The following is a 23,667-nucleotide window of genomic DNA, read 5'->3' on the forward strand; positions in this document are numbered from 1 at the left end:
TATTTGTTTGAGGCTTTTCTCTTTTTTTCTTGATAATTCTGGCTGGAAGTTTATCAATTTTGTTGATTGTTTTTCAAAGAACTAGCTCCTGGTTTCATTGATCTGTTCTATTAGTATTTTTAGTTTCTATATCATTTATTTTTGCTCTAACCTTTATTATTTCCTTCCTTCTGCTGATTTTAAGTTTTGTCTGTTGTTCTTTTTCTAGCTCCTTTAGGTGCAAATTTAGGTTGTTTATTTGAGATTTTTCTGGCTTCTTGAGGTAGGCCTATATTGCTGTATACTCTCTTCTTAGGTCTGCTTTTGCTGCATCCCAAAGGTTTTGAGCCATCGTGTTTTCATTTTCATTTATTTCCATGTACTTTTTAATTTCTTCTTTGAGTTACTGGTTAACCCATTCATGCTTCAGTAGGATGTTCTTTAACTTCCATGTATTTGTGGTCTTTCCAAATTTTTTTCTTGGGGTTGACTTCTAGTTTCATAACATTGTGGTCATATGCATGGTATGATTTCAATCTTCTTGAATTTGTTGAGGTTTGTTTTGTGGGCTAATACATGATCCATTCTGGAGAATGTTCCTTGTGCACTCAAATGAGTATTCTACTGTTTTACAATGGAATGTTCTGAATGTATCTGTTAAGTCCATCTGGTTCAGCATGTCATTCAAAGCCATTATTTGCTTGTTGATTCTGTTTCGATGATCTGTCCATTGATGTCAGTGGGGTGTTAAAGTCCCCTGCTATTATTGTATTATTATCAATTAGTTCCTTTATGTTTGTTATTAACTGTTTTATGTATTTGGGTGCTTTCATGTTGGGTGCATAAATATTTACAATTGTTAGATCTTGTTGGATTGTCCTCTTTATGATGATACAGTATCCTCCTTTGTCTTTTGCTACAGTCTTTGTTTTATTTTTATTTTTTTAAGTGTTTGTATTTTTGAGAGAGAGAGAGCAGGGAAGGGGCAGAGAGAGAGGGAGACACAGAATCCAAAGAAAGCTCCAGGTCCTAAGCTGTCAGCACAGAGCCTGATGTGGGGCTCAGACTCACAAGCTGTGAGATCATGACCTGAGCAGAAGTCAGATGCTTAACCGACTAAGCCACCCAGGTGCTCCCACAGCCTTTTTTTTAAAGTCTATTTTATCTGATGTAAATATTGTTACTCTGGCTTTCTTTTGCCATCAATTTGCGTGATAGATGTTTCTCCATCCCCTCACTTTCAATACATTGATTGATTTTCAGATGTTGAATGAACCTTGTATTCCAGTGATATCAACCTGACGTGACCATGATTATATTATCCTTTTTATATGTTGCTAGATTCAATGTCCTAATACTTTGTTGAAAACTTTTGTGTCTATGATCATGAGAGATTTTGATCTTTAGTATTCTTTCCATTTAATATCTTTGCCAGATTTTAGTAACCAGGGTAATGTTGCCACATAAAATGAGTTGGAAAGTGTTCTCTTTAATTTCCTGAGTTTGTAGAATTGGTATTCTCTCTTCTGGAGCCATTTACCTGAAGATGCCAGTGAAGATTTCTGGGACTGGAGCTATCTTTGTGACAAGATTAACAATAAGTTAACTGTATATTAACTATAAAATAACACTTAGAAATAGATAATGCACTATTCAGGTTATCTGTTTCTTCTTGAGTAAATTTTGAAAGTTTGTGTTATTGAAGGAATTTGTCCATTTCATAGAAATTTATTAGCATATGGCTGTGCATAATATTCTCTTGTGTTTCTTTTAATCCATATTATAGGAGATCTATAGTGATGTTCCCTGTTTCTTCTGGTATCAGTACGTTGTGTTTTCTCTTTTTTCTTCAGTCCTGGCTAGAGATGTAGCCATGTCATGAAAATTCTGTAAGAGCCAGTTTTCGTGCTATTTATTTTCTCTTGATGGTTTTGAGTTTTTAATTTGATACCTGCTCTTTGTTATTATTTTCCTTCTACGTGCTTCAGGTTTACTATGCTCTTCTCCTTGAGTTGTACTATGGAAGTTTTATTGATTTGAGGCATTTCTTCTTTTCTGATACAAACATTTAATACTAAAATTTTTTCTCCTAACACTGCTTTATCTGTATTCCATTAATTCTGATATGCTTTTAACTTTTGTTCAGTTCAAATATTTTCTAATTTCCCTATGACTTCCTCTTTTGAATATAAATTATTTTGATGTATATTGCTTAATTTCCAAATGTTTGGAGACTTTTTCCAGATTTCTTTCTGTTGTTGATTTTTTGTTTAATTCTATTGTGATCAGAGAACATACTTTGTGTTCTTTACACACTTATTGCATTTCTTTTAAATATGTTGTGGTTTATTTTATGGCCCAGAATATGGTCTTTTTCAGTGAACGTTATGTGCATTTCTGCTTTTGTTGAATGGAGTATTCTGTGGATACCAATTAGATCAAGTTGGTTAGTAGTGTTGTTCTTTATCACATTTCTTCTATAGCACATTACTCTCTTCTGTCTACTTTTTCTACCCATTTCTCAGAGGAGAGTGTTGAAGTGTCCAAAAATAATTGTAGATTTGTCTATTTCTTCCAAATCTATCAATTTCTGTTTTACATATTTTAAGTCTCTGTTGTTATGTGTAGGATTGTTATGTCTTCTTGGTGAGTTGACCCTTTTTATCATGTTGTAATGTCCCTCTTTAGCCCTGATAATTTCTATTCCTCTGAAGTCTTTTCTGATAGGAATAAAGCTACCCCAGGTTTCTTTTTAGTTTTTAATTGTGGTAAAACACACATAACACAAAATTTACCATCTTAACCATTCTTAAGTGTCCAATTCAGGGGCATTAAGCACATTCACACTGTTGTGAATCACCTCCATCCATCTCCAGAACTCTTCATCTTCCCAAACTGAGACTGTCCCCATTAAACACTCACTCCCCGTAACCCCTTCCCCCACCCCCGCCACTGGCTTATATCACTTAGCATAATGTCTTCAACAGACACAATGGGATGAATGAATAAACAAATGGATGATGATATAAACATACAATGGAATATAATTTAGTCTTTAAAAGGCAGGACATTCTATGAGGTGCCTGGGTGGCTCAGTCGGTTAAGTGTCCGACTTCGGCTCAGGTCATGATCTTGCTGTTCGCGGGTTCGAGCCCTACATCGGGCTCTGTGCTGACAGCTCGGAGCCTGGAGCTTTCTTCGGATTATGTGTCTCCTTCTCTCTCTGCCCCTCCCCTGCTCGCACTCTGTCTCTCAAAAAGAAATAAATGTAAATTAAAAATTTTTTTTAAAAGAAGGACACTCTGACACATACTATAAGACGGATGAAACTTGAAGACATTATGCTAAGTGAAATAAGCCAGTTGCAAAAGGACAAATACTATATAATTCCACTTATATGAGGTACCTAAAGGAGTCAGATTCAAAGGGACCAAAAATAGATGGTGGGTGACAGAGGCAGGGGGTTCTTTGTCCCTTCAAATGAGTTATTGTTATGATCTATTATCTGAATTTTAAATGGATTCAGGTAAAAAGAGAAAATATTTTGAGCATTCCTTATGGAAATTTGCTTTCTTTTCAGAATGGCTTTGGAACACATTCATGGTTTCTAAAGAGAATCCCCAACTCCCAGTACCCTTTGAGAAATGAATACATAGGAGAGTTTGTAAATGGATATCGCCATGGCCATGGAAAATTTTACTATGCCAGCGGAGCCATGTATGAGGGACAATGGGTCTCCAATAAAAAACACGGCATGGTGAGTGCAGATGTGTGAAGAGTACATTTTAAAGAGTTTGTAAAGCAACTAAAATACAGTACAAGGAGTGTCATTCTCTGGTAAAGTGCATCATCCATTTTTGCATAGGATAACCTACTGTCTTATTAAGATAACTATACAAATTTTAGAATAATTCCCAACATATCATCAATATCTAAAAGTGTATTTAGAAGTTATTTAGTTAGTTTATGTTATGTACATGTGTGTGTGTGAGGGTGGTTTTGGTCACAAGTAATGGAATACCTAGCTTAATAATCTGTAAGTGTTAAGGAATGAGTGGATTTGGGGGCACCTGGGGGGCTCAGTCGGTTAAGCGTCCGACTCTTGGTTTCTGCTCAGGTCATGATCTCACGGTTCATGGCATTGAGCCCTACCTCGGGCTCTGCGCTGATGGTGTGGAGCCTGCTTGGGATTCTCTCTCTCCCTCTCCCCGTCCCCCATGCTCATGCACGCTCTCTCTCTCTTTCAAAATAAATATATTTTTTAAAAAAAGGAGTGGGTTGCAAGGTTGCTTTGATCCAGCAACTCAGCGATGTTGAGGGTGTCCTTCCTCTCCCCAGGAGACGTCTCCTGCCATGCTGTCAGCTTCACTCTTATGCTGCCCCTCCCTCATGACCATAATTTGCTGTGGCTCCAGGCTCCATGTCCACATACACACTAAGTAGAAGGAGAGAAGAAACCCTTTCCCAGGAAGCTTTCCACAGGTGTCTTTAGTTTGGCTGAGCTGACTTGGGTCATGTGCTTACCTCTCAATCAGGCTGACTATTGGCCTGGGTTGGACAGATCCCAAGAGAGCCCCTCTTTGGTGATAGGCACTCTGCTGGTCACTAGCATGGTTTGATAAGATACCTTCTGTGACCTAGGGGTAATTGGAGAGAGTTCGTGGGACAGATGGGAAAGGAAGAGAAGGAAGAGAGAGGACTTACAGTGATGTGAGACTCTAGGAGCCTGATTCTATGTGGGCTAAGTCCATATAAAAAAAAAGTTTTTTTAATATTTATTTATTTTTGAAAGAGAGAGAGTGTGAGAGGGGGAGGGGCAGAGAGAAAGGGAGACACAGAATCCGAAGCAGGCTCCAGGCTCTGAGCTGTCAACACAGAGCCTGACGCGGGGCTCGAACCCACAAACCACGAGATCATGACCTGAGCCGAAGTCAGAAGCTGACTGGGCCACCCAGGCACCCTGGGCTAAGGGCATATCTTAAAAACAAACAAAAAAACTCCAAACCTTTGAAAAAGATACAGATGCACATTACCAGTGGTTTTCCTGAACTGTCAATCTCTCTGTCTGCAGGGCCGATTAACATTCAAGAATGGGCGTGTGTATGATGGCCCATTTTCCAACGACCACATAGTGGAGTTTCCAAATCTTGAAGTTGAGTTCTTAAGTCACCTGGATGGGTCTTCAGAATCTTCCTTCAGGAGCTGGTGCCAGGGATCCTCCATCGGTGCTGGTAGGGGTGTTCTCCTGTCAGCTGCACACAAATTAACCTGTATTATCTACGGAATCCACTCATCGAAATACACCCACTACTTTAGAAAACAAGTTTCGGGGCGCCTGGGTGGCTCAGTCGGTTGAGCGTCTGACTTCAGCTCAGGCCATGATCTCACGGTCTGTGAGTTTGAGCCCCGTGTCGGGCTCTGTGCCAACAGCTCAGAGCCTGGAGCCTGCTTCGGATTCTGTGTCTCCCTCTCTCTCTGACCCTCCCCCTTTCATGCTGTCTCTCCCTGTCTCAAAAATAAATAAATGTTAAAAAAAAATTTTTAAGTATTTTTTTTACATTTATTTATTTTTGAGAGACAGAGAGAGACAGAGTGTGAGCAGGGGAGAGACAGAGAGAGGAGACACAGAATCCCAAGCAGGCACCAGGCTCTGAGTTGTCAGCACAGAGCCTAACACGGGGCTCAGGCCCATGAACCATGAGATCATGACCTGAACTGAAGTCAGATGCTCAACCGACTGAGCCACCCAGACACCCCAAAACTGTTTTCTTAATAGGTTTTTTGAATACTCTTGTATCCTACTTTGATGGAAAATCTTTTTTTTTTTAATTTTTTTTAATTTTCGAGAGAGCAGATGTGTGAGTAGGGGAGAGGGGCAGAAGGAGACAGAATATTAAGCAGGCTCCACGCTCAGTGTGAACCCTGACACAGGCCTCGATCCCATGACCCTGAGATCATGACCCGAGCCAAAGTCAAGAGTCAGATGCTCAATTAATTGACTGACGCACCCAGGTGCCCCGGTGGAAAATCATTTTGACATAACATTGAAAAAAAATTTTTTTAACTTCCAAAATCATTTTATTTTTTTCCAAAAGCATTTTAATTTACTAGTTGAAATAACATTGAAAACTTTTAACCTTGCTTTTCACAGTTATCCCCTCTGTCTGCCTTTATTTGCTAGAAATTATCAGAAAGCTTGATGGCAGTGAAAGTAATTCTGTGTTAGGGTCGAGCATTGAGCTGAACCTAAGTTTTTTGCTGAATATGTACCCCAAGGAACACCAAGCAGAGGAAAAGAAGCAGGTAAAAGCCTTTTGTATTGTTATGCATTTACGTTTTAGGCTTAAATATTAATAGTCTCCAGAGTCTTGGAAACATACAGCTGACGGTGGATCTCCTGTGTCGAGTGTCTTTTACAGGCCTGATAGATGCTTCGTGTACCGTCCCATTTAATTTGCACGGCAAACTTAGTGAACAGGCTTTGTGAGAAAACAGAAGGCCAGATAGAGGGACTCAGCGAGTTAACTACTGCCTCAGAGCCCACAAGGCTAAAGTTAACCCTCACCCCCAGCTTGGTCTGAAGGCCAAGGCTGTGGCCACCGCACTCCGCAGGACATGAATTCTGCTGTGCGTCATTATGGGCTGCTGGGATTCAAAAGAACTCGAACCCCTTAGAAATCATTACAAATCTAGAAATCCACAGAGCCAGAGAAAATTCTGTGTGCCCAGACCTCATTTGATTAACATCTGGAAAATCACATCCACCAAATGACACGTTAGCATCGTGATTCCTGCTTTGGCTGGGGCTTGGTATGAGTCTTCCGTGAAACCATGGATGAAGATGTTTGCAACACGTGCACCACTGGTGCCTCAAAATTGCAAGGCATCCTTTTCCCTTTGCCCTGCCTCGTTCTGGCCTCCTCTGGTCCCTGTTCTGTGGGTCTCAAAGTGGTGACTGTCCACTCCCATCCTCCTTTCTTCTCCCGGCCAGCGTCGTAATTTGGTCTCCTGGTATTACTCGCTTCATCTGCTGTCAGACTGTCATTAAAAACAAGAACTTCTGTGACTTTCTCGAGTTACAAAAATGGTACACAACACCTGTAGAAAATTTAGAAAATGCAGGTAAGAAAAAGTAAAACAGAATCTTCACCCAGACAAATGTGGTGACCACCTTTCCAGTTTTGTTCTGAGCAAACATAACTAGAATTGGGAGAATTCTGCTCCTATAATGTCTGCTCATGTGTATTTAATAATAGCCATTCAATGTTCTCCTACAATATCATTTTTAGATGAATAAACATCCATTGATACACCCAAAAAGGAGAGATTTTCTTATATTATTTTTTGTTTGTTTTATGTACATATCATTCGCTTTCCACTTTGGAGTTCTTTCCATGTCAACACAGGTAGGTCTTTTAAAAAGTACAGATTTGGGGTTGCCTGGGTGGCTTAGTCACTTAAGCTCCCGACTTCGACTCAGGTCATGATCTCATAATCTGTGAGTTCAAGCCCCACATCGGGCTCTGTGCTGACAGCTCAGAGCCTGGAGCCTGCTTTGGATTCTGTATCTCCCTCTCTCTCTCTCTGCCCCTCCCTTGCTCATACTCTGTCTCTGTCTCTCTCTCTCTCTCAAAAATAAGTAAACATTAATTGAAAAAAATATGGATTTAAAGTCTATCTTACCTCATAATTACAAAAGAAGTATCAGATCTAGAAAGTGAAAAAATTCTGTAACTCAGTTCTTAGAAATGCCTCCAAAAGTGTTTTCTTATAGTTTTTTTTTTGTTTGTTTTTTTTTTTTAATTTTAGAGAGTGTGAGCGGGGGAGAGGGGTTGGAGGGAGAGGGAGGGAGAGAATCTTAGGCTCCCCGCCCAGCATAGATTGCCAATGGGGCTTGAACCCAAAGCCACAAGATCATGACCTGAGCCAAAACCAAGACTTGGATGCTTAACTGACTGAGCCACCCGGTCTCTCCTGATAACAGCACATTTTTTAATGTTATTCAGAAATTGCATTTTATTGACCTGGGGATGAGCAGGGAAAATACAACATTTGCTGAGCCCTTTTAGTGGTCAACGGTAAATGCTATTACTTCACTTGTATTATCTCATTTAATTTATAAAGCAGGTGTTGTCTCTCTTTTGTTCTTATTAGGTAAGATTAAGACGTGCATGGCTTTCTCTTTGTAGGTGGAATATGCTGTCTTAAGAAATATTACAGAATTAAGAAGAATCTATAGCTTCTACAGCAGCCTAGGATGTGATCGCTCTCTGGATAACACCTTTCTGATGACAAAGCTTCACTTCTGGAGGTTTCTGAAAGATTGCAAATTTCATCACCATAATATAACTCTTGCTGATATGGACAGGGTATTAAGCGGTGAGTGTCCCAGTCCTTCAGGTCTTTTTGGTTAAAGATTGGTGTGACATGTCTCCATGAAACCAGTCAGGAAATGTGGAGGGAGTGACGAAGGCAAATCCCGGGAGAGACGTTCCAGAAATCAACACACTGTCTTCTCAAGGTGCTTAAAATGTACCTGAGACACTCTCGTGAAATAATGGCAACAGTAAAAGACCATCTACAGCAGGGCCTGTGAGCCAAGGCCAGCCCTCTGCCTGTTCTTAAAAATAAAGTTTTATTGGAACACAGCCATGTCCATTTCCTCATGCATTGTCTATGGCTGTTTTTGCCCTGTCATGTCAGAACTGAGGGGTCGTGGCCCACAAAGCCTAAAGATATTTACTGTGTGGCTCTTGGCAGAAAAGTTTGCCTGCCTCTGATCTATAGTTTAAAACAACCCAGTAAATTGTGAGGGCCGAAGCAGAGAGGATCAGAGAGGGCCAGTAGCCGAGAAAACACTTGAGGTGGGCTTGGGCTTGATTTTAAATTAGAAAGTTCATGGCAATAGATTTAACAACTTTGAAGTTTCTATTCCTTTCAGCCGGATACTGGGAAGCAGGCCTTGACAACCTCAAATTATCTACTGGGAAAACAAAATATCAGGACTGATACTTATTTACTTGACATGTAAGTGTTGGACACAGATTTTGAGTCCATTTAGAATCAGAGTCGCCATTAGAATCAAACGTGGCTCAGACCACGCCAAACTCCGAAAGACACTGGGACAAGGTCTCTTGCAACTTTCCTGATAAGTGACTAGGTCTTTCGTGCGGTACTTAAGTTTTAGGTGGGTGTGTATACGGTGTTCATAGTATTCACTACGAGAAAAGGTATTCTGTCACACTAACTTCTTTGACTTGTATACCAGGAGCAAATAAAATAGAAGGTTTTAGAAAATACGAGGCGTCAAGAATGCAACCTTGACATTTGCAACCAATGTGGATGGACCTTGAGGGTGTTATGCTAAGTGAAATAAGACAGAGACAAATAGCATAGGATCTCGCTTGTATGTCAAATCTAAAACAACAAAGAAGGGGCACCTGGGTGGCCCAGTGGTTTAAGCATCTACGTCTTGATTCCGGGTCAGGTCATGACCTCATGGTTCGTGGGACCGAGTTCCTCGTGGGGCTCTGTGCGGACAGCTCAGATCTGGCTTGGGATTCTCCCTCTCCCTCTCTCTCTCTCTCTCTGCTCCTCTTCCACTTGAAGCTCTCTCAAAGTAAATAATGAAATATTAAAAATAATTAAATAAAAATTAAAGAACAAAGAAACAAGCTCACAGATACAGAGAACAGAGTAGTAGTTGCCAGAGGGGAGGTATCAAAGAGATGGGTGAAGGGGGTCAAAAGGTATAAACTTCCAGCTACAAAATAAGTAAGTCATGGGGATGTAACGTGCAGCATGGTGACTATAGTTAAAAATAACGGTTATTTAAAAGTTGCTAAGAAGGTCAATCTTAAAAGTCCTCACCGCCAGAATAAAGGAGAAATTTTTGTAACTACGTAGGCGAAGGGTGTCAACCAGTCTTACTGTGGTGGTCATGTTGCAGCACCTAGTGAATGGCGTCGTACACGGGAAACTAATGCAACGTTATACGTCAGTTCTACCTCGATTAAAAACAAAGTACTAGGCATCCTTTCCAATTTCCTTTATTGTAGCCAATAATGACATTCCAGTTGAAGAAATTCATTCTCCATTTACAACAATACTTTTGAGAACATTTCTGAATTACCTCCTGCAATTGGCTTACCACATCCATCACAAAGAATTCCGGTAAGTACCACTTCTGAAGCTCGGAGAGGGCAGGGGAGACCTAATCAGTCCTGAGCTACAGTGGTGCCCACTTTTCTTTGACGTGCGTGACTACTTTTACATCTCCCGAAGGGAAGGGCCAGAAACAAAAGCGTTTCACAAATATTAACCACAAAACCATCGGATGCCAGATTACACTTCTGAAGCCCCTTCCGAGGTGAGTCGTGTTTCAATGTTGAAACTTGCTCTCAGGGTTTTGATCGGAAATAGTCAACACTAGTCCTTCCTCAAGCCCGAATTTTCCCATCTTTCTCAGATGGGGAATAATAAATTGATTGATCCCCTGTCTTTTTTTATTTGGAAATAAGTTTTCCATGAGTGTTGCCATGTTAGTACTTGAGTTCCTACACACCCTTCACTCAGCTCCCCTTAACAATGACATTGTACACGACCTTGATGCACCTGTGGAAGTTAAGAAATTAACGTTGGTATAATACCATTAACTAAGTCATGGACACTATTAGGGTTTCCCGGGTTTTCCCAATAATGTCCCTTTTCTGATCCACGTTCTTTGCGTTTAGTTGTCTCCTATCTCCTTAGTCCCTACAACCTGTGATAATTTCTCAGACTTTGTCTTTTATGGCCTTGACACTTTGGAAAACTCTTGGTCAGTTATCTTGTAAAATGTCCCTTGATTTTGGTCTGCTGATATATTTTTCATCATTGCACCGAGGCTTGGGTTTGGGGCAAGAACAGCATGGAGGTGAAATGCCCTTGGCAGCCCATCACATCAGGGGGACGTGGTGTTGATCTGTCTTGGTACTGGTGATGTTAGTCCCGATCACTCAGTGACGGTGGCGGGAGGCACGACGCTCTACCATAAACCTGTGTCTCCCCTTCTGTACCTTCGTGGTTCGAAGCAAATGACTAAATCCACCCCACACTCAGGGAGAGAGGAATTAGGTTCTACCTGCTGGACAGAGAGGTGACTAGATCTTTCTCGTCAGAAACAGAAGCCCATCACTCTTTCTGTGTTTTACCAAACTGATGACTGAGAACATTCACCCAAATGCCGGCCGCGTAAAAGGTAAATACAAAACCAGCAGCATTATATTGACTGTCGCTTCTTTTTCCAAAATGTAGCTTTGTAATCCTTTTTTGACGGTTTATCGTTGCATTTATGTTTTTAGGCAATTTATTCAGTGGGCAACAGCGGACACTCTATTCCATCAGCCACATTAACAAGAGCTGGGAGATTTACACGGTTTACTGCAGACCGCACGCGGCTCCTCCCCACGAGCCGTCCATGAAGGTGCGACACTTCCTCTGGATGTTGAAAGTAAGCGCTCGTGACCGAGACTGGTTTCACATATATATTTTTTTAAATTTTTTTTTAACGTTTTTATTTATTTTTGAGACAGAGAGAGAGCATGAATGGGCGAGGCTCAGAGAGAGAGGGAGACACAGAATCTGAAACAGGCTCCAGGCTCTGAGCTGTCAGCACAGAGCCCGACGCAGGGCTCGAACTCATGGACCGTGAGATCATGACCTGAGCCGAAGTTGGCCGCTCCACTGACTGAGTCACGCAGGCGCCCCAAGACTGGTTTCATATTAACAGGCATTTGGGTTTTCATTAAAGAAAGGCAACGTGTTCTAACAACGACACACACATCGTGAGATCCAGGATGGGTTTCCATAGCCAACGAATGTTTACTGGGCCTCTTTGGGCAGAAGCGAGTAATTCCGGGGTCTGGGAACACTGGCCCCACGTGCTTCCTTCCCAGTGAGGGAAGGGCCCAGGCGACGGGGCCACAGTGTCTTTGCTAACGCAGACCTTGCCGTGTAAGAGAAGACGGGGTGGGGAGGGACGCCAGTGTCATTGACAAAAATTATTATTCATCAGAAAGTAACTTAAAGAAGTTATTAGTTTAAAAGTTAGCGAGAATACCTAGTTTAACAGTATTCTATGCCAGCTTTTGGTAGTTTTTGTTTGAATTCACGCCTGTGGGAAGTTAAATGATAAAACGGGAAGGGTCGAATACTAACAGGGAATAGGGAAAAGTTTAACGGTGTCGTATGTATACGAAAAACTGACAGCAGCCTGGTGTCTAATACAGGAAAACAGCTTTTGGGAATAGGTGAGCTTTGGGGGGTATCGTACCAGCTGTTCGTTCACTCCCCCCTTTCTTCGTGGCCCCTTACTGAAGACACGAGGTCAGCTGTCCCTCTGGATTGGTCACACATCTGCTTCGGGCTGGCTGCCTCCTATCAGAGTTGATTACCCTGTTCTACTTTTCCCCGTATTTCCACTAAAGCAGGACAGTTAGAGGCTTGTATGGATTCAGGTTTTTTCTTGCCCGGACAAAAGCCACAGGTGGTTCTGTGTACTTCCTGTCACCTTGCCTCAGGAATGTTCCCTTTTAGCGATGTTCAGATGGACCAGTGGTGTCAGCACGATCCTTCCATTAAAACCTAGGAGCCTTGGGGCGCCTGGGTGGCTCAGTCTGTTAAGCGTCCGACTTCAGCCTAGGTCATGATCTCATGGTTCATGAGTTCAAGCCCCGCGTGGGGCCCTGTGCTGACAGCTCAGAACCTGGAGCCTGCTTTTGAGTATGTGTCTCCCTCACACTCTGTTTCTCTCTCTCAAAGATAAATAAACATTAAAAAAAAAAAAAAAAAGAATGTGGAACCTGGTTTGCATGGTGCTTAGGACGGAGTGGAGGGAGGGCCAGCATGGAGCCAGGCCTTATGAGGTGCACGTTCTCCTAATCCTGAAAAGCAGCACTGACCTTAGTGAAAATGGTGTTTTCTGGGCCGAATGCTCTCTGGTTCAGTATCTCAGAAAGCAAACCTGTTTTCAGCTTTGACGCGGATAGGGTCTTCACCTAGACTTTCAGCGAGACTTCGTGTGTTCAGCCCTACCTGGAGTGTTACTTCCAGAGGGGTCTCCGTCCTGAGTGCCCACGGCATCCTGGGTTCCTCGGTCCCCCGTCCAGCATTTCCCCACCTGTGTAGCTGGGTTGATATCTCATGTCCGGATCATCATACCCTCCATCTTGTGTTTATGCTTTTTTTTTTTAAGTTTATTTATTTATTTTGAGAGAGACAGAGACAGTGCAAGTCGGGGAGGGGCAGAGAGAAAGGGAGAGAGAGAATCCCGAGCAGACTCTGCACTGTCAGCGCTGGGTTTGATCCCTCAAACGGTGAGGTCATGACCTCAGCCAAGATCAAGAGTCGAACACTTAACCAACTGTGCTACCTGGGCACCCCCGTGTTTATGCTTCTAAAAACACTTTCCTTGCAGAGGGATTAGGGTAGGTCTAGAGAGGTAAATATCAGTGTTAATCTAGAATGCTTTTCAAAAGGGTCAGTTTCAAAGATACTCATTTCTAGAACACCTCCTTAAAATGTTATATGGATATAAATTGACATTAAAAATATGTAACTATCAGGGTGCCTGGGTGGCTCAGTCAGTTAAGGGTCTGACTTCGGCTCAGGTCATGATCTCACGGTCTATGTGTTCGAGCCCCGCATCAGGCTCTGTGCCGACAGCTCAGAGCCTGGAGCCTGCTTCAGATTCTGTGTCTCCCTCTCTCTGTCCCTTCCCCGTTCATGCTCTGTCTCTCTCTCTCTCTGTCTCTCAATAATAAATAAACGTTAAAAAAATTTTTTTTTAAATATGTAACTATCTGTAATTATAGGCAATTATAGTTGAATTGGTTGTTTCTTTTACAGGACTTTAAAATGATAAATAAAGAATTGACACCAGCCAAATTTGTGGAGGTCATCGCAGAGGATAATCCTTTCATGCATGATGGCATTGACAGCAACTTTGAACTTGAGGTTTGTCAAGAGGTGTCACAAATAGAACAGATACAATCCAAGAACAAGATTAGACTGAAAGGCATTCTGACCCCAATATGTAAATATGTGTAGGGCTCTACACATGTGTATATATATATACATGTATGTATATCCATGTGTATCTATGTATCTCCTTGATTATATTAGAAAACTAGAGTTAATATAAAAAAGAATATTTCAGATATCAGGAAGTGAAATCAAAAGAATATAAAACTATAGTTGATCCTTGAACAGCACCAGAGTTGGGGATGCTGACACCCCCACGCAGTCAGAAATTCAGGGATAACTTCAGACTTCCCCAGAACTTAACCTGCCTGCCGTGGACTGGAAGCCTTACTGATCACATACACAGGCGATTAATACATATTTTGTATTATACACTGTATTCTTACAATAAAGTAAGCCAGAGAAAAGAAAACGCTAAGAAAATCATCAAGGAAGAGAGAATACATTTTACACCGCTGTCCTGTATATGTCGGAAAAGATGTATATGTAAGCGGTCCCACGGGGTTCAAACCTGTGTTGTTCAAGGGTCAGCTGTACGATGCTATTTCTTGGAGAATTTAGCGATTTAATATACGTGTATGTTTCTCTGGCAGGCCATGTGTCTCCTCCAGTGAATTAGGTGTATCTTTGGTTTTCAGCGCTCCTTGCCGAGGGGCAAGTCTCCCTCCCCAGGCTCGGTCTTTGCTTCTGCAAACGGAAGTGGGGCAACTAGTTGATGTGTTTTCGGTATACGCCGTATCTCTCGCCAGGAGTGTCTACTCCGTGCATTTGTGTCTCGTGGACACGTCCTAAAGGTGGGGTCCATCTGGCTCCCTCCACTCGGCTGTAACCATTTGTGTTCAGGTCACCAGGGTCCCCACGGTGGCCCACCTAGGGGTCCTGCCCAGTACACCAGTTCATGGCCCTGCCATGGCCCTGCCATGGCCCCCGAAACGCGGTCTCTCCCACCTCCAGCACGTTCTTCCCTCCATGTCCCAGGTCTTCCCCTTCCCTCACCGCCGGCTCCTTTCCAGCTTCTTCGCAGGTTCCTCCTCTTCTGCCACACTCAAGACCGAGCGCCCTGGACTCAGTCCAGGGTCCTCTCATCTCATGATTTTAAGTGCCACCTTTCTGAAGACAAGGCCACCGCTGGTGTCTCCAACCCAAACCACGCTACCTAGCCCCAGACGGCCTGAGTTGGAGTGGCCCCTCACGCTCCCCACAGCCCAGAATGTCCCACGCCCCAAACGTGTGACCTCCGTCTTCCGCCAGCGTACCTCAGCCTCCCGTGAGTGGGGCGCTGATGGCCTCAGCCCTTCCGTTGTCAGGGCATTGTCACAACAACTCCTTCCTCTCCTACCCCACATTCACATCTTCAGGAGATCCACCTGAAGAACGGATCCAGAATATGGCACCTTCCGCGCTGGCTGAGCCACCAACGGTCCCCTGGAAAGCTGCAGTGGCTCCTAACTCGTCTTTTGCGTTTGTCTCTTACCTTCCTACCTCCCGGGGCAGCAATCAGGTCACGTCCCTCCTCTGCTCGCACCCCCAGGCTTCCCACCTTACGCGGAGTAAAGGCCCTCAAGACGCTGATGGCGCCATCTTTCCGAGTCCTTGTCTGACCGCTGAGTCCCAGCTGCCTCTGTGCTGTCCCCTGAACACACCTGTCAGGCTCCTACCTCAGAACGTTTGAACTTGCTACCCCCAACCCCACCGTTTCGGGGGGGCTTGAATCACAGAAAAGTACCTGCCTGCAGTTCTGAAAGCGAGTCGTCAGAAATAAGGTAGAGCTGGTTCCGTCTGGGGCTGTGGGAAAGGCCTCTCCCCTTGGCTCGTAGACGGCCATCTTCTCCCCGTGTCTCTTCACGTTGTCTTCCCGCTATGGGTCTGTGTCGGTGTCCAAATCTCCCTCTTATAAGGACAGTGGCCATGCTGGATTGGGTCCCCCACCCTCATGATCTCATTTTAACTTGATCTGGAAAGACATCATCACCAGGGATGCCTAGGTAGCTTAGTCGGTTGAGCGTCCTAACTTCGGCTCAGGTCTTGATCTCACGGCTTGTGGGTTTGAGCCCCATGTCAGGCTCTGTGCTGACGGCTCTGAGCCTGGAGCCTGCTTCGGATTCTGTGTCTCCCTCTCTCTCTGCCCCTCCCCTGCTCGCACTCTGTCTCTCTCAAAAATAAACATAAATTTTTTTTTATAAAAATGAAAATTTTAAAAAGGCATTATTACGAAGTAAGGTCACATTCTGAGGTTTTGGGGGTTAGGACTCCCCACTCTTTTTTTGGGAGACACAGTTCAGCCCAAAAGAGTCTTCCCTCTCGCCTCCCCTGCCCCATTCCTTGAAATTCATGTCCTCTTATGTATAAAATACACTCACCACATCCCAGCATCTCCAGAGGGCTTTGTCATTCCAGCATCAATGCTGTGTGAACCTCTCACCTGCCTCTGTGTTACTTCTACCTTGTGATGCTTGTGAGTTGCCTTCGGATCTTATCCAACCTGTGAGAATAACTTCATCTTGAACAAAATCTTTAGGCTGTTTTCTACAAACTGACAAGCAAACACATAAGCCGGGACCTACAGAGTTGGCTAGGATTGCAAATCTAAGGCAAGATTTTATCCGTCTGATGTTTTACGGAACAGCCAGGTGGCATGGTGTTGTCTTCAGAGTTTGCTCTCTGCTGGGAAAGATGTGGGAGTAGCATGAGCAGAACAGCTAATAAGAACGCAAACCCCTTCTTGTAGGTCCTGTTTCCAAGGTGGATGTTTGGTGTCACCTCAAGACCGGTGACAGTAGGTGCCTGGGTAGGGCAAGGACCTGCTGGCCTGTGCTTTTGTTTAACAGTTACAGGGGCGCCTGGGTGGCTCAGTAAGTTAAGTGTCCGACTTCGGCTCAAGTCGTGAACTTGCAGTTCGTGAGTTCGAGCCCCACGTCAGGCTCTGTGCTGACAGCTCGGAGCCTGGAGCCTGCTTTGGATTCTGTGTGTGTGTCTCTCTCTGCCCCTCCCCTACTTGTGACCACTCTCTGAAAAATAAGTAAACATTAAAAAAAAAAAGATCACAGCTACAAATCCCAGCCACTAATGATTCAGCACTTGAGACAGGCCCTTCACGCCGATTATCTCCTCCGATCCTTGCGATAAAGCATATGGTATCGACCCCGTCTTCTAGGTGAAGAGACTGAAGCTGAGTGAGGTTCAGCAACTCAGCAAAATGGTAGAGCCTCTGCAAATAGGGGGTTGACATGTTGGTAGGACACTTGGTGAATTTGGCAGGTGGTGAGCAGGGGCAAGGTAGGGAGGGTCACAGGAAGAGTCAAATTAGGGCACAAGAGACTAAAAGTGTCCAGCCCTTGAACGAAGCAGATGTCTCATTTACCAGCTTGACCCATCCTTGGGCGGGGTGTCAGCACGCTCTTGGCCTAGGGGGCACTGCTGCTGAGCCTGGCGCCTCTGTTCAAATGAGCGGACCTGTTCCGGGTCAGACTCAAAGGGCCCTGGGTTCAGGACCAGCAGACATGACCGGTGGACGATCAGAGTCCAAGCAAGCCGTCCCCGCAGGCAGGTGCTGCCCAGGTGGGGGCAGGCCCGGGTGTCAGGTGCACACCACAGCAGGGGTGGGTGTGGCTGCCAAGTGGGTTACACCTGCCCTTGTCACTTCGGTTCCCAGATGCCACTTCCGTCAATTTTTGTTCAAGAAAAAAGGAACCCTTGAAAAAAAAAATTAAAAGAAGAAAAAAGGAACCCTTTTGAAAATGACTGTCCTTGGGGCACCAGGGTGGCTTAGTCAGTTGAGCATCCAACTGTGGCTCAGGTGATGACCTCACAGTTGATGGGTTCAAGCCCCACGTCAGGCTCTGTGCTGACAGCTCGGAGCCTGGAGCCTGCTTGGTATTCAGTGTCTCTCTCTCTCCTTGTCTCTCCCTCACTCATGCTCTGTCTCTCAAAAATGAATAAATGTTAAAAAATAAAGAAAATGTCCTCGATTAGTGAATATAAAATAAAATGTTTCTAATAGAAAAGTGACTTAACAAATCTACCGATAGAACACACAGTCTTTTACTTTTAAATTTAAATTTAATTTATTTTTGAATGAGACAGAGCACCAGCAGGGGAGGGACAGAGTGAGAGGGAGACACAGAATCCGAAGCAGGCTCCAGGCTCTGAGCTGTCAGCACAGAGCCCGATGTGGGGCTCAAACTCAGGAACCGTGAGATCATGACCTGAGCCAAAGTTGGATGCTTAACTGACTGAGCCACCCAGGCGTCCCATGCATAGCCTTTTAAATATCATAGTTTTTATTTCCATTCGGTGTGCACCCATGACACTTGAGCGCTGAATGAAGTGGCTTTCTCTGGAGACAGAAGCCAACAGCCAGATGGATCACTGGTCCACCTCAGGGTGGGTCAGAATGAGTGAGACCCTTTGTATGTTCTTATATTTCAGCTGGTCTTCCTGGAGTTCTTTGAAGCTCTCTTAAGCTTTGCACTCATCTCTGTTACTGACCAAATGATTAAATCCTACTTGAATTTTCTGAATGACGACTTGCCTGGAAACAAACATGAAAGCCCCCGTCAGGTAATAGTAGTTTAGAATCTACAGTGCGAGGAATGGTTTCATTCTGGAATGGCTAAAGTGCCATCAAAACTATCTTGGGCTTTTGTAACCTTTCAGGAAATAATGTTAAGACTGAAGAGAAGACTTAAGACCCCCTTTCACATTTTGAAAGAATGTGTATTGCCTTTTTCTTTAAGTTAGGGAAAAACGTGTTCCCTGGTCGTGATCCAGGGGCGTAGGCTCCTAGCCACATTAGTGGAGATGTCCTACAAGAAGGTCAGCGTGGCCAATAAAACACTGGGCAGACCAGGAGGCTTAGAACGCCTGAGGTGTTTTGTTACGAAGTGTGTTGTTATGCAGCCTGGCATTTACGAGAGTGGAGAGCCTGTCCCAGAGTGAAGTCGCTAAGAAATATCTCCTGAGCGTGCACGAGATACCAGGTGGGTCCCTGAGGATGGGGCCAGCTCACACGTCAGGCCTGCTGGACAGGAGACTCGACCGCAAGACCTCAGCGGATCAGGGCAGCTCCAGCAACCTACCGAAGGGTCCAGTGGCTGGGGCAGATTGACACAGACTGGTTTTGGGCGGGGGTATCAGGCCAAGTAGGCTTAGAGGGTTTCTGATTTTCCAGCCGTTCATTTGGACCCCCAGGGAGAATCTTGGGGGCCAGTGGAACCTCACGGCTGGGTAACTCTTCAGAGCCACACGTACAAGATCATTGTTTGTCGTGTAAAGGGTGACTTCTCAGAAATCCCCTGATGTGTCTCGGACTCCTCGTGTGCTAAGAGCTTGCTTCATGTTCCACTCCACCTCACAGTCCATCCCACCAAGTAGATATTCCTCCTCCGGCTTGAGGATATGACTGATGGCATCTCCAGATCATCTGGGAGCCTTGTCATGGGCCACAGTCTGAGTCTGGGGCTCTGCTCTGAGGGAAACAAACATCCACCTTAGTTTCGTCCATGATTTCATGGATGGCATCACTCGCACTCCAGTAAACGAGTGCGAACACTGGTCTAGGGATCGTCCTCAGAAACCATCTGATCACGTTCACTTCTGGTCTTCAATAAGTCATTCCAAATGTCCAACAAGCTAAATCCTATTATGTCCGCACGATGGAGTATAACTCAGCGATGAAATAACTCATGATAGAGGATACAACAAGGATGAATCAAAATTATGCTGGGTGAAAGAAGCCAAACCAAAAAAAAGGTACATCCTGTTGTGATTCCAATTACATAAAATTCTAGAAAGTGCAAAGTAATCCGTAGGGACAGCAGATCAGTGACGATGAGGGAAGGGGGGTTGGATTCCTAAGGGACACAGGACACTTGCGGGTGATGGGATATGTTCACTGTGTTGGCTGAGGGGAGCGTTTCACAGGTGGTAGACATGTCAAAAATCATCAAGTAGTACACTGTGGGTGTCACTGACCTGTAAACTATACTTTGTTAAAATCGCGTGCATGTCTCCACGGCAACCAAAAATCCTCTTACTTGTTTGTCCTTGCTCAGAACATCCAGCACAGGAGTTCAAGTGTAGGAACAAGCCAGGAATCTGATCTGCAGGACAGCAGCACCAAGTCCTCTTCAAGCAAGCTAGGACCCATGCTTGACCTCAGCAAAATGAGGAGATCAGAGGTTTGTTGTTGTTGTCTTAGTTTTCTTTTAAGTGTTTATTTTTGACAGAGAGAGAGAGAGAGAGCGAAAAGGGGAGGAGCAGAGAGACAGGGTGACACAGAATCCGAAGCAGGCTCCAAACTCTGAGCTGTCAGCGCAGAGCCCAATGTGGGGCTGGAACCCATGAACTGTGGGATCATGACCTGAGCCAAAGTCGGATGCTTAACCGACTGAGCCACCCAGGCGCCCCCAGAGGTTCATATTTACAACCAACCTCATAACAACGGTTACCTGCTTGCAGTATCAGTAAGCTTCGTGTGCCTCCTGTGTGACGAGCACTCTCTGTGCACTGGTGATCTGCCGGGAAGCGAGAGCCTGAACTCTCGTAGACTTGCCATTCCAGCAAGTGGAGGGAGACAAGTGAGCGGTAGTTATGGCCAAGGCTCCTGGGGTATTTACCAGGTGTGCTCACTTCCCAGTCTGAGCTCAATTAATACTCCCAACCCCCATCGGGTACTCTTACTATCTCTGGGAGGGAGCCCCAGTGCTGGAAGGTTAGGTAACCTGCCCACAGCCACGGAACCAGTAGGGAGTGCAGCTGGGAGTCTTTATGCAGGCAGTCCGCCTCCAGAATGTGCACCCAGGACCACAGTGCTACACTTCCTCACATGAGGCGTGAGCGATGTGGTGGAGATTGAGTGACACGGAGAGGCGGTGACGGGTCTTCTGATGAAGCGACATTTGAGCACGCAACGAGGCAGTGAGGAAGCAAAGCATGTGATCATCAGGAGGAAGACTGGTCTGGGTGGAGGCCCCAAGGTGGAAGCATATTTGGGTTTTTGAAAGGAAAGCGTAGCAGTCAGTGCAGCTGCACGGGAGTGGTCCGGGCACGTGAGCTCAGCGAGGCAGCAGGCTGGACCAGGAGGGCACTGGCTGTCGTGAGGACCCGGCTTTCATTCTGAGCGGGACGGGAGGGCCCCGGGGCACAGGATCAGTAGGCCTGCCGGGGCTTCACTGTTGAGGAACCAGTAAGGAAGCTCTTGGAATTATGTGCAGGCCTGTGGGAGGCTGTGAAGTCTGAGAGGGAGAGATGACGAAAGACGGAATGATTCAAAGCTTTTTGGCCCAAAGGACTGGAAGATGTGGTTGCCATTTGCCATGAAGGACAAGGCTGGGGCAGGGGACAGGAGTTTGGGGGCAAAATTAGGGCACTGGTTTTGGACACGTTGGCTTAAGGTACCGGAGCAGACGTCCAAGTGGTACAGATGGAGACACAAGTCCGGAGTTCAAGGGCCAGATCTATGTGGAGGCAGACATGTGGGTGTGAACAGCATATATATATATATATATATATATATATATATATATGGTAACTAACATCGTCAATATCTGAACATAGGTACAGTTAACGGTACATAGTAAACCCCTTCCCAACAGACCCAGGGAAGACTTTGAAGTCTGGTTTCTTAGGAAGAACTTTTTAATGGATACAATAAATCTATTATTCATTTCCTTAATTGTATAAGTAGCAATGTTTTATGCAGGTTAAAATTAGAAATAGCCTATTTTTTTTAAGTTTGTTTATTTTGAGAGAGACAGAGACAGTGTGAGTAGGGGAGGGGCAGAGAGAGGAGAGAGAGAATCCCAAGCAGGTTCCGCACCATCAGTGCACAGCCCAATATGGGGCTCAAACTCATGAAACCGTGAGATCGTGACCTGAGCCGCAACTGAGAGTTGGACGCTTAACCGACTGAGCCACCCGAGTGCCCCAGAAATAGTTTTGTTAGTTTAAAAAGAATGGCTTTGTTAATAACTTTCTAATTACTTATAATGCAGAAAATTAGTTTGGGCCCACAATGATGCAGAAATCATATTTTGCTTTATGATTTTTTGTTTTTATGTAAAAGCCCAAGATCAGGAAGTCTCTGAGTGATGAAAGAATTTCCAAATTGAATTTTAAATCTCCAGGAAAAGGCCTAACCTTTTTTTTACCTCAAAATGGTGAGTAGTTTCGTTATTGAACTCTAATGTTTGCAAACTGTCACTTGTAAATGATATAAAGTTGATAAAAACACACAAGCGTCTTTTTAGAATGTAATTAGGCTGCCAGGGCCACTTCCAATCCTGACACCCGCTTAACAAAGTTTACTTTCAAGGCCTGATCTTGCTGAGTTTTTTCTGTTTGGCTTTATATTTTTTTTCCTGTGTGACTGAGATGTGATTTACGATGCTGCCGAAATTTCAGGTATACGGTGTAACGATTTGACACACATATATTGGGAAATGATTGCCAAAGTACATTTTGTTAACATCCGTCACCTCGTGTGGATAACTGATAAAAAGAAAAAAAATTTTTTTTCCTTGTGATGAGAATTCTTGGGATCTACTCTCTTAACAGTTTTCTTCTGTATTATATGGCAGGGCTGACTATAGTTGTCATGATGTATATCACGTCTTAGTACTTACCTTTCAACCGGAAGTTGACTGCCTTTTGACCACCTTCATCCAATCCTCCTTACCCCCATCCCCAGCCTCTGGTAGCCACAAGTCTGGTCTCTTTTTCGATGAGTTTCTTGTTTTTAATTCTACGGGTAAGTAGGAGCATACAGCATTTGTCTTTCTCTCTGGCTGGCTTATTTCACTGAGCATAATGCCCTCGAGGCCCATCCAGGTTGTTACAAATGGCGGGGTTTCCTCCTTTTTAACGAATGAATAAAATTCCATTGTGTCTATTACCACAGCTTCTGTATCCGTTTTTCCACTGGACACTTCGGTTGTTCCCATGTCTTGGCTATTGCGAATGAGGCCACATTGAGCGTGGGGGCGCAGACATCTCTTCCACATAGTGTCTTCCTTTGGCTATATTCCCAGGAGCGGAATTGTGGGGTTATGTGGTACTTCTGTTTTGAATTTTATGAGGAACCTCCGTACGGTTTTCCCCCGTGATTGTACCAATTTACATTCCCTCCAACAGTGTACGAGGGTTCCGCTCTCTCCCCGTCCTCACCAGCATGTGTTACCTCTGGTCTCTTCGATGCTAGCCATTCTAACAGGTGTGAGGTGACTTCTCACTGTGGTTTTGACTTGCATTTCCCTGATGATGAGTAACGTTGGGCATTTTTTCATGTACCTGTTGGCCACTCCTACATCTTCTTTGGAAAAATGTCTATTCAGATGCTTCATCTATTTTTTTTTTTTTCTGTTGAGTTGTAGGAGTTCTTTATATATTTTGGATTCAAAGCCCCTATCAGATATATGGTTTGCAAGTATTTTTTTTCCTGTTGCATAGGATTCATTTTGTGCATTAGCTGAGTTTGATGTCATCCTAGTGGTCTATTTCTCATTATGTTGCCTGTACTTTAGGCATCATATCCAAGAAGTCCTTGCCAAGACCCATGTCAAGGAACTTTTTTCCCTGTGTTTTCTTCTGGCAGTTTTATGGTTTCTAATCTTATATTTAAATTTTTAAATAATTTTTAAAAATTTAGTTTATGGGGCGCCTGGGTGG

General features: G+C 44.3%; 1 protein-coding gene across 5 annotated transcripts in view; it reads left to right on the plus strand.

Moving 5' to 3' along the window:
- RSPH10B (radial spoke head 10 homolog B) overlaps positions 1-23,667 on the plus strand; it is a 62,699-nt gene that overhangs the window by 22,830 nt on the left and 16,202 nt on the right. For 3 of the 5 annotated variants that reach the window (XM_023246601.2, XM_023246600.2, XM_023246598.2), the window contains exons 8-18: positions 3,560-3,736; positions 5,051-5,210; positions 6,161-6,282; positions 8,169-8,358; positions 10,038-10,152; positions 11,139-11,218; positions 11,322-11,470; positions 13,867-13,974; positions 18,430-18,561; positions 20,055-20,180; positions 22,067-22,160. In XM_023246601.2, coding sequence (XP_023102369.2) covers positions 3,560-3,736; positions 5,051-5,210; positions 6,161-6,282; positions 8,169-8,358; positions 10,038-10,152; positions 11,139-11,218; positions 11,322-11,470; positions 13,867-13,974; positions 18,430-18,561; positions 20,055-20,180; positions 22,067-22,160 — 1,453 coding nt within the window. The remainder of the gene's footprint in view (positions 1-3,559; positions 3,737-5,050; positions 5,211-6,160; positions 6,283-8,168; positions 8,359-10,037; positions 10,153-11,138; positions 11,219-11,321; positions 11,471-13,866; positions 13,975-18,429; positions 18,562-20,054; positions 20,181-22,066; positions 22,161-23,667) is intronic. The other 2 variants (XM_023246599.2, XM_045047376.1) reach the window with 2 other exon arrangements.

Source organism: Felis catus, chromosome E3, assembly GCF_018350175.1.
Source record: "Felis catus isolate Fca126 chromosome E3, F.catus_Fca126_mat1.0, whole genome shotgun sequence".
Lineage (NCBI taxonomy): Eukaryota > Metazoa > Chordata > Mammalia > Carnivora > Felidae > Felis > Felis catus.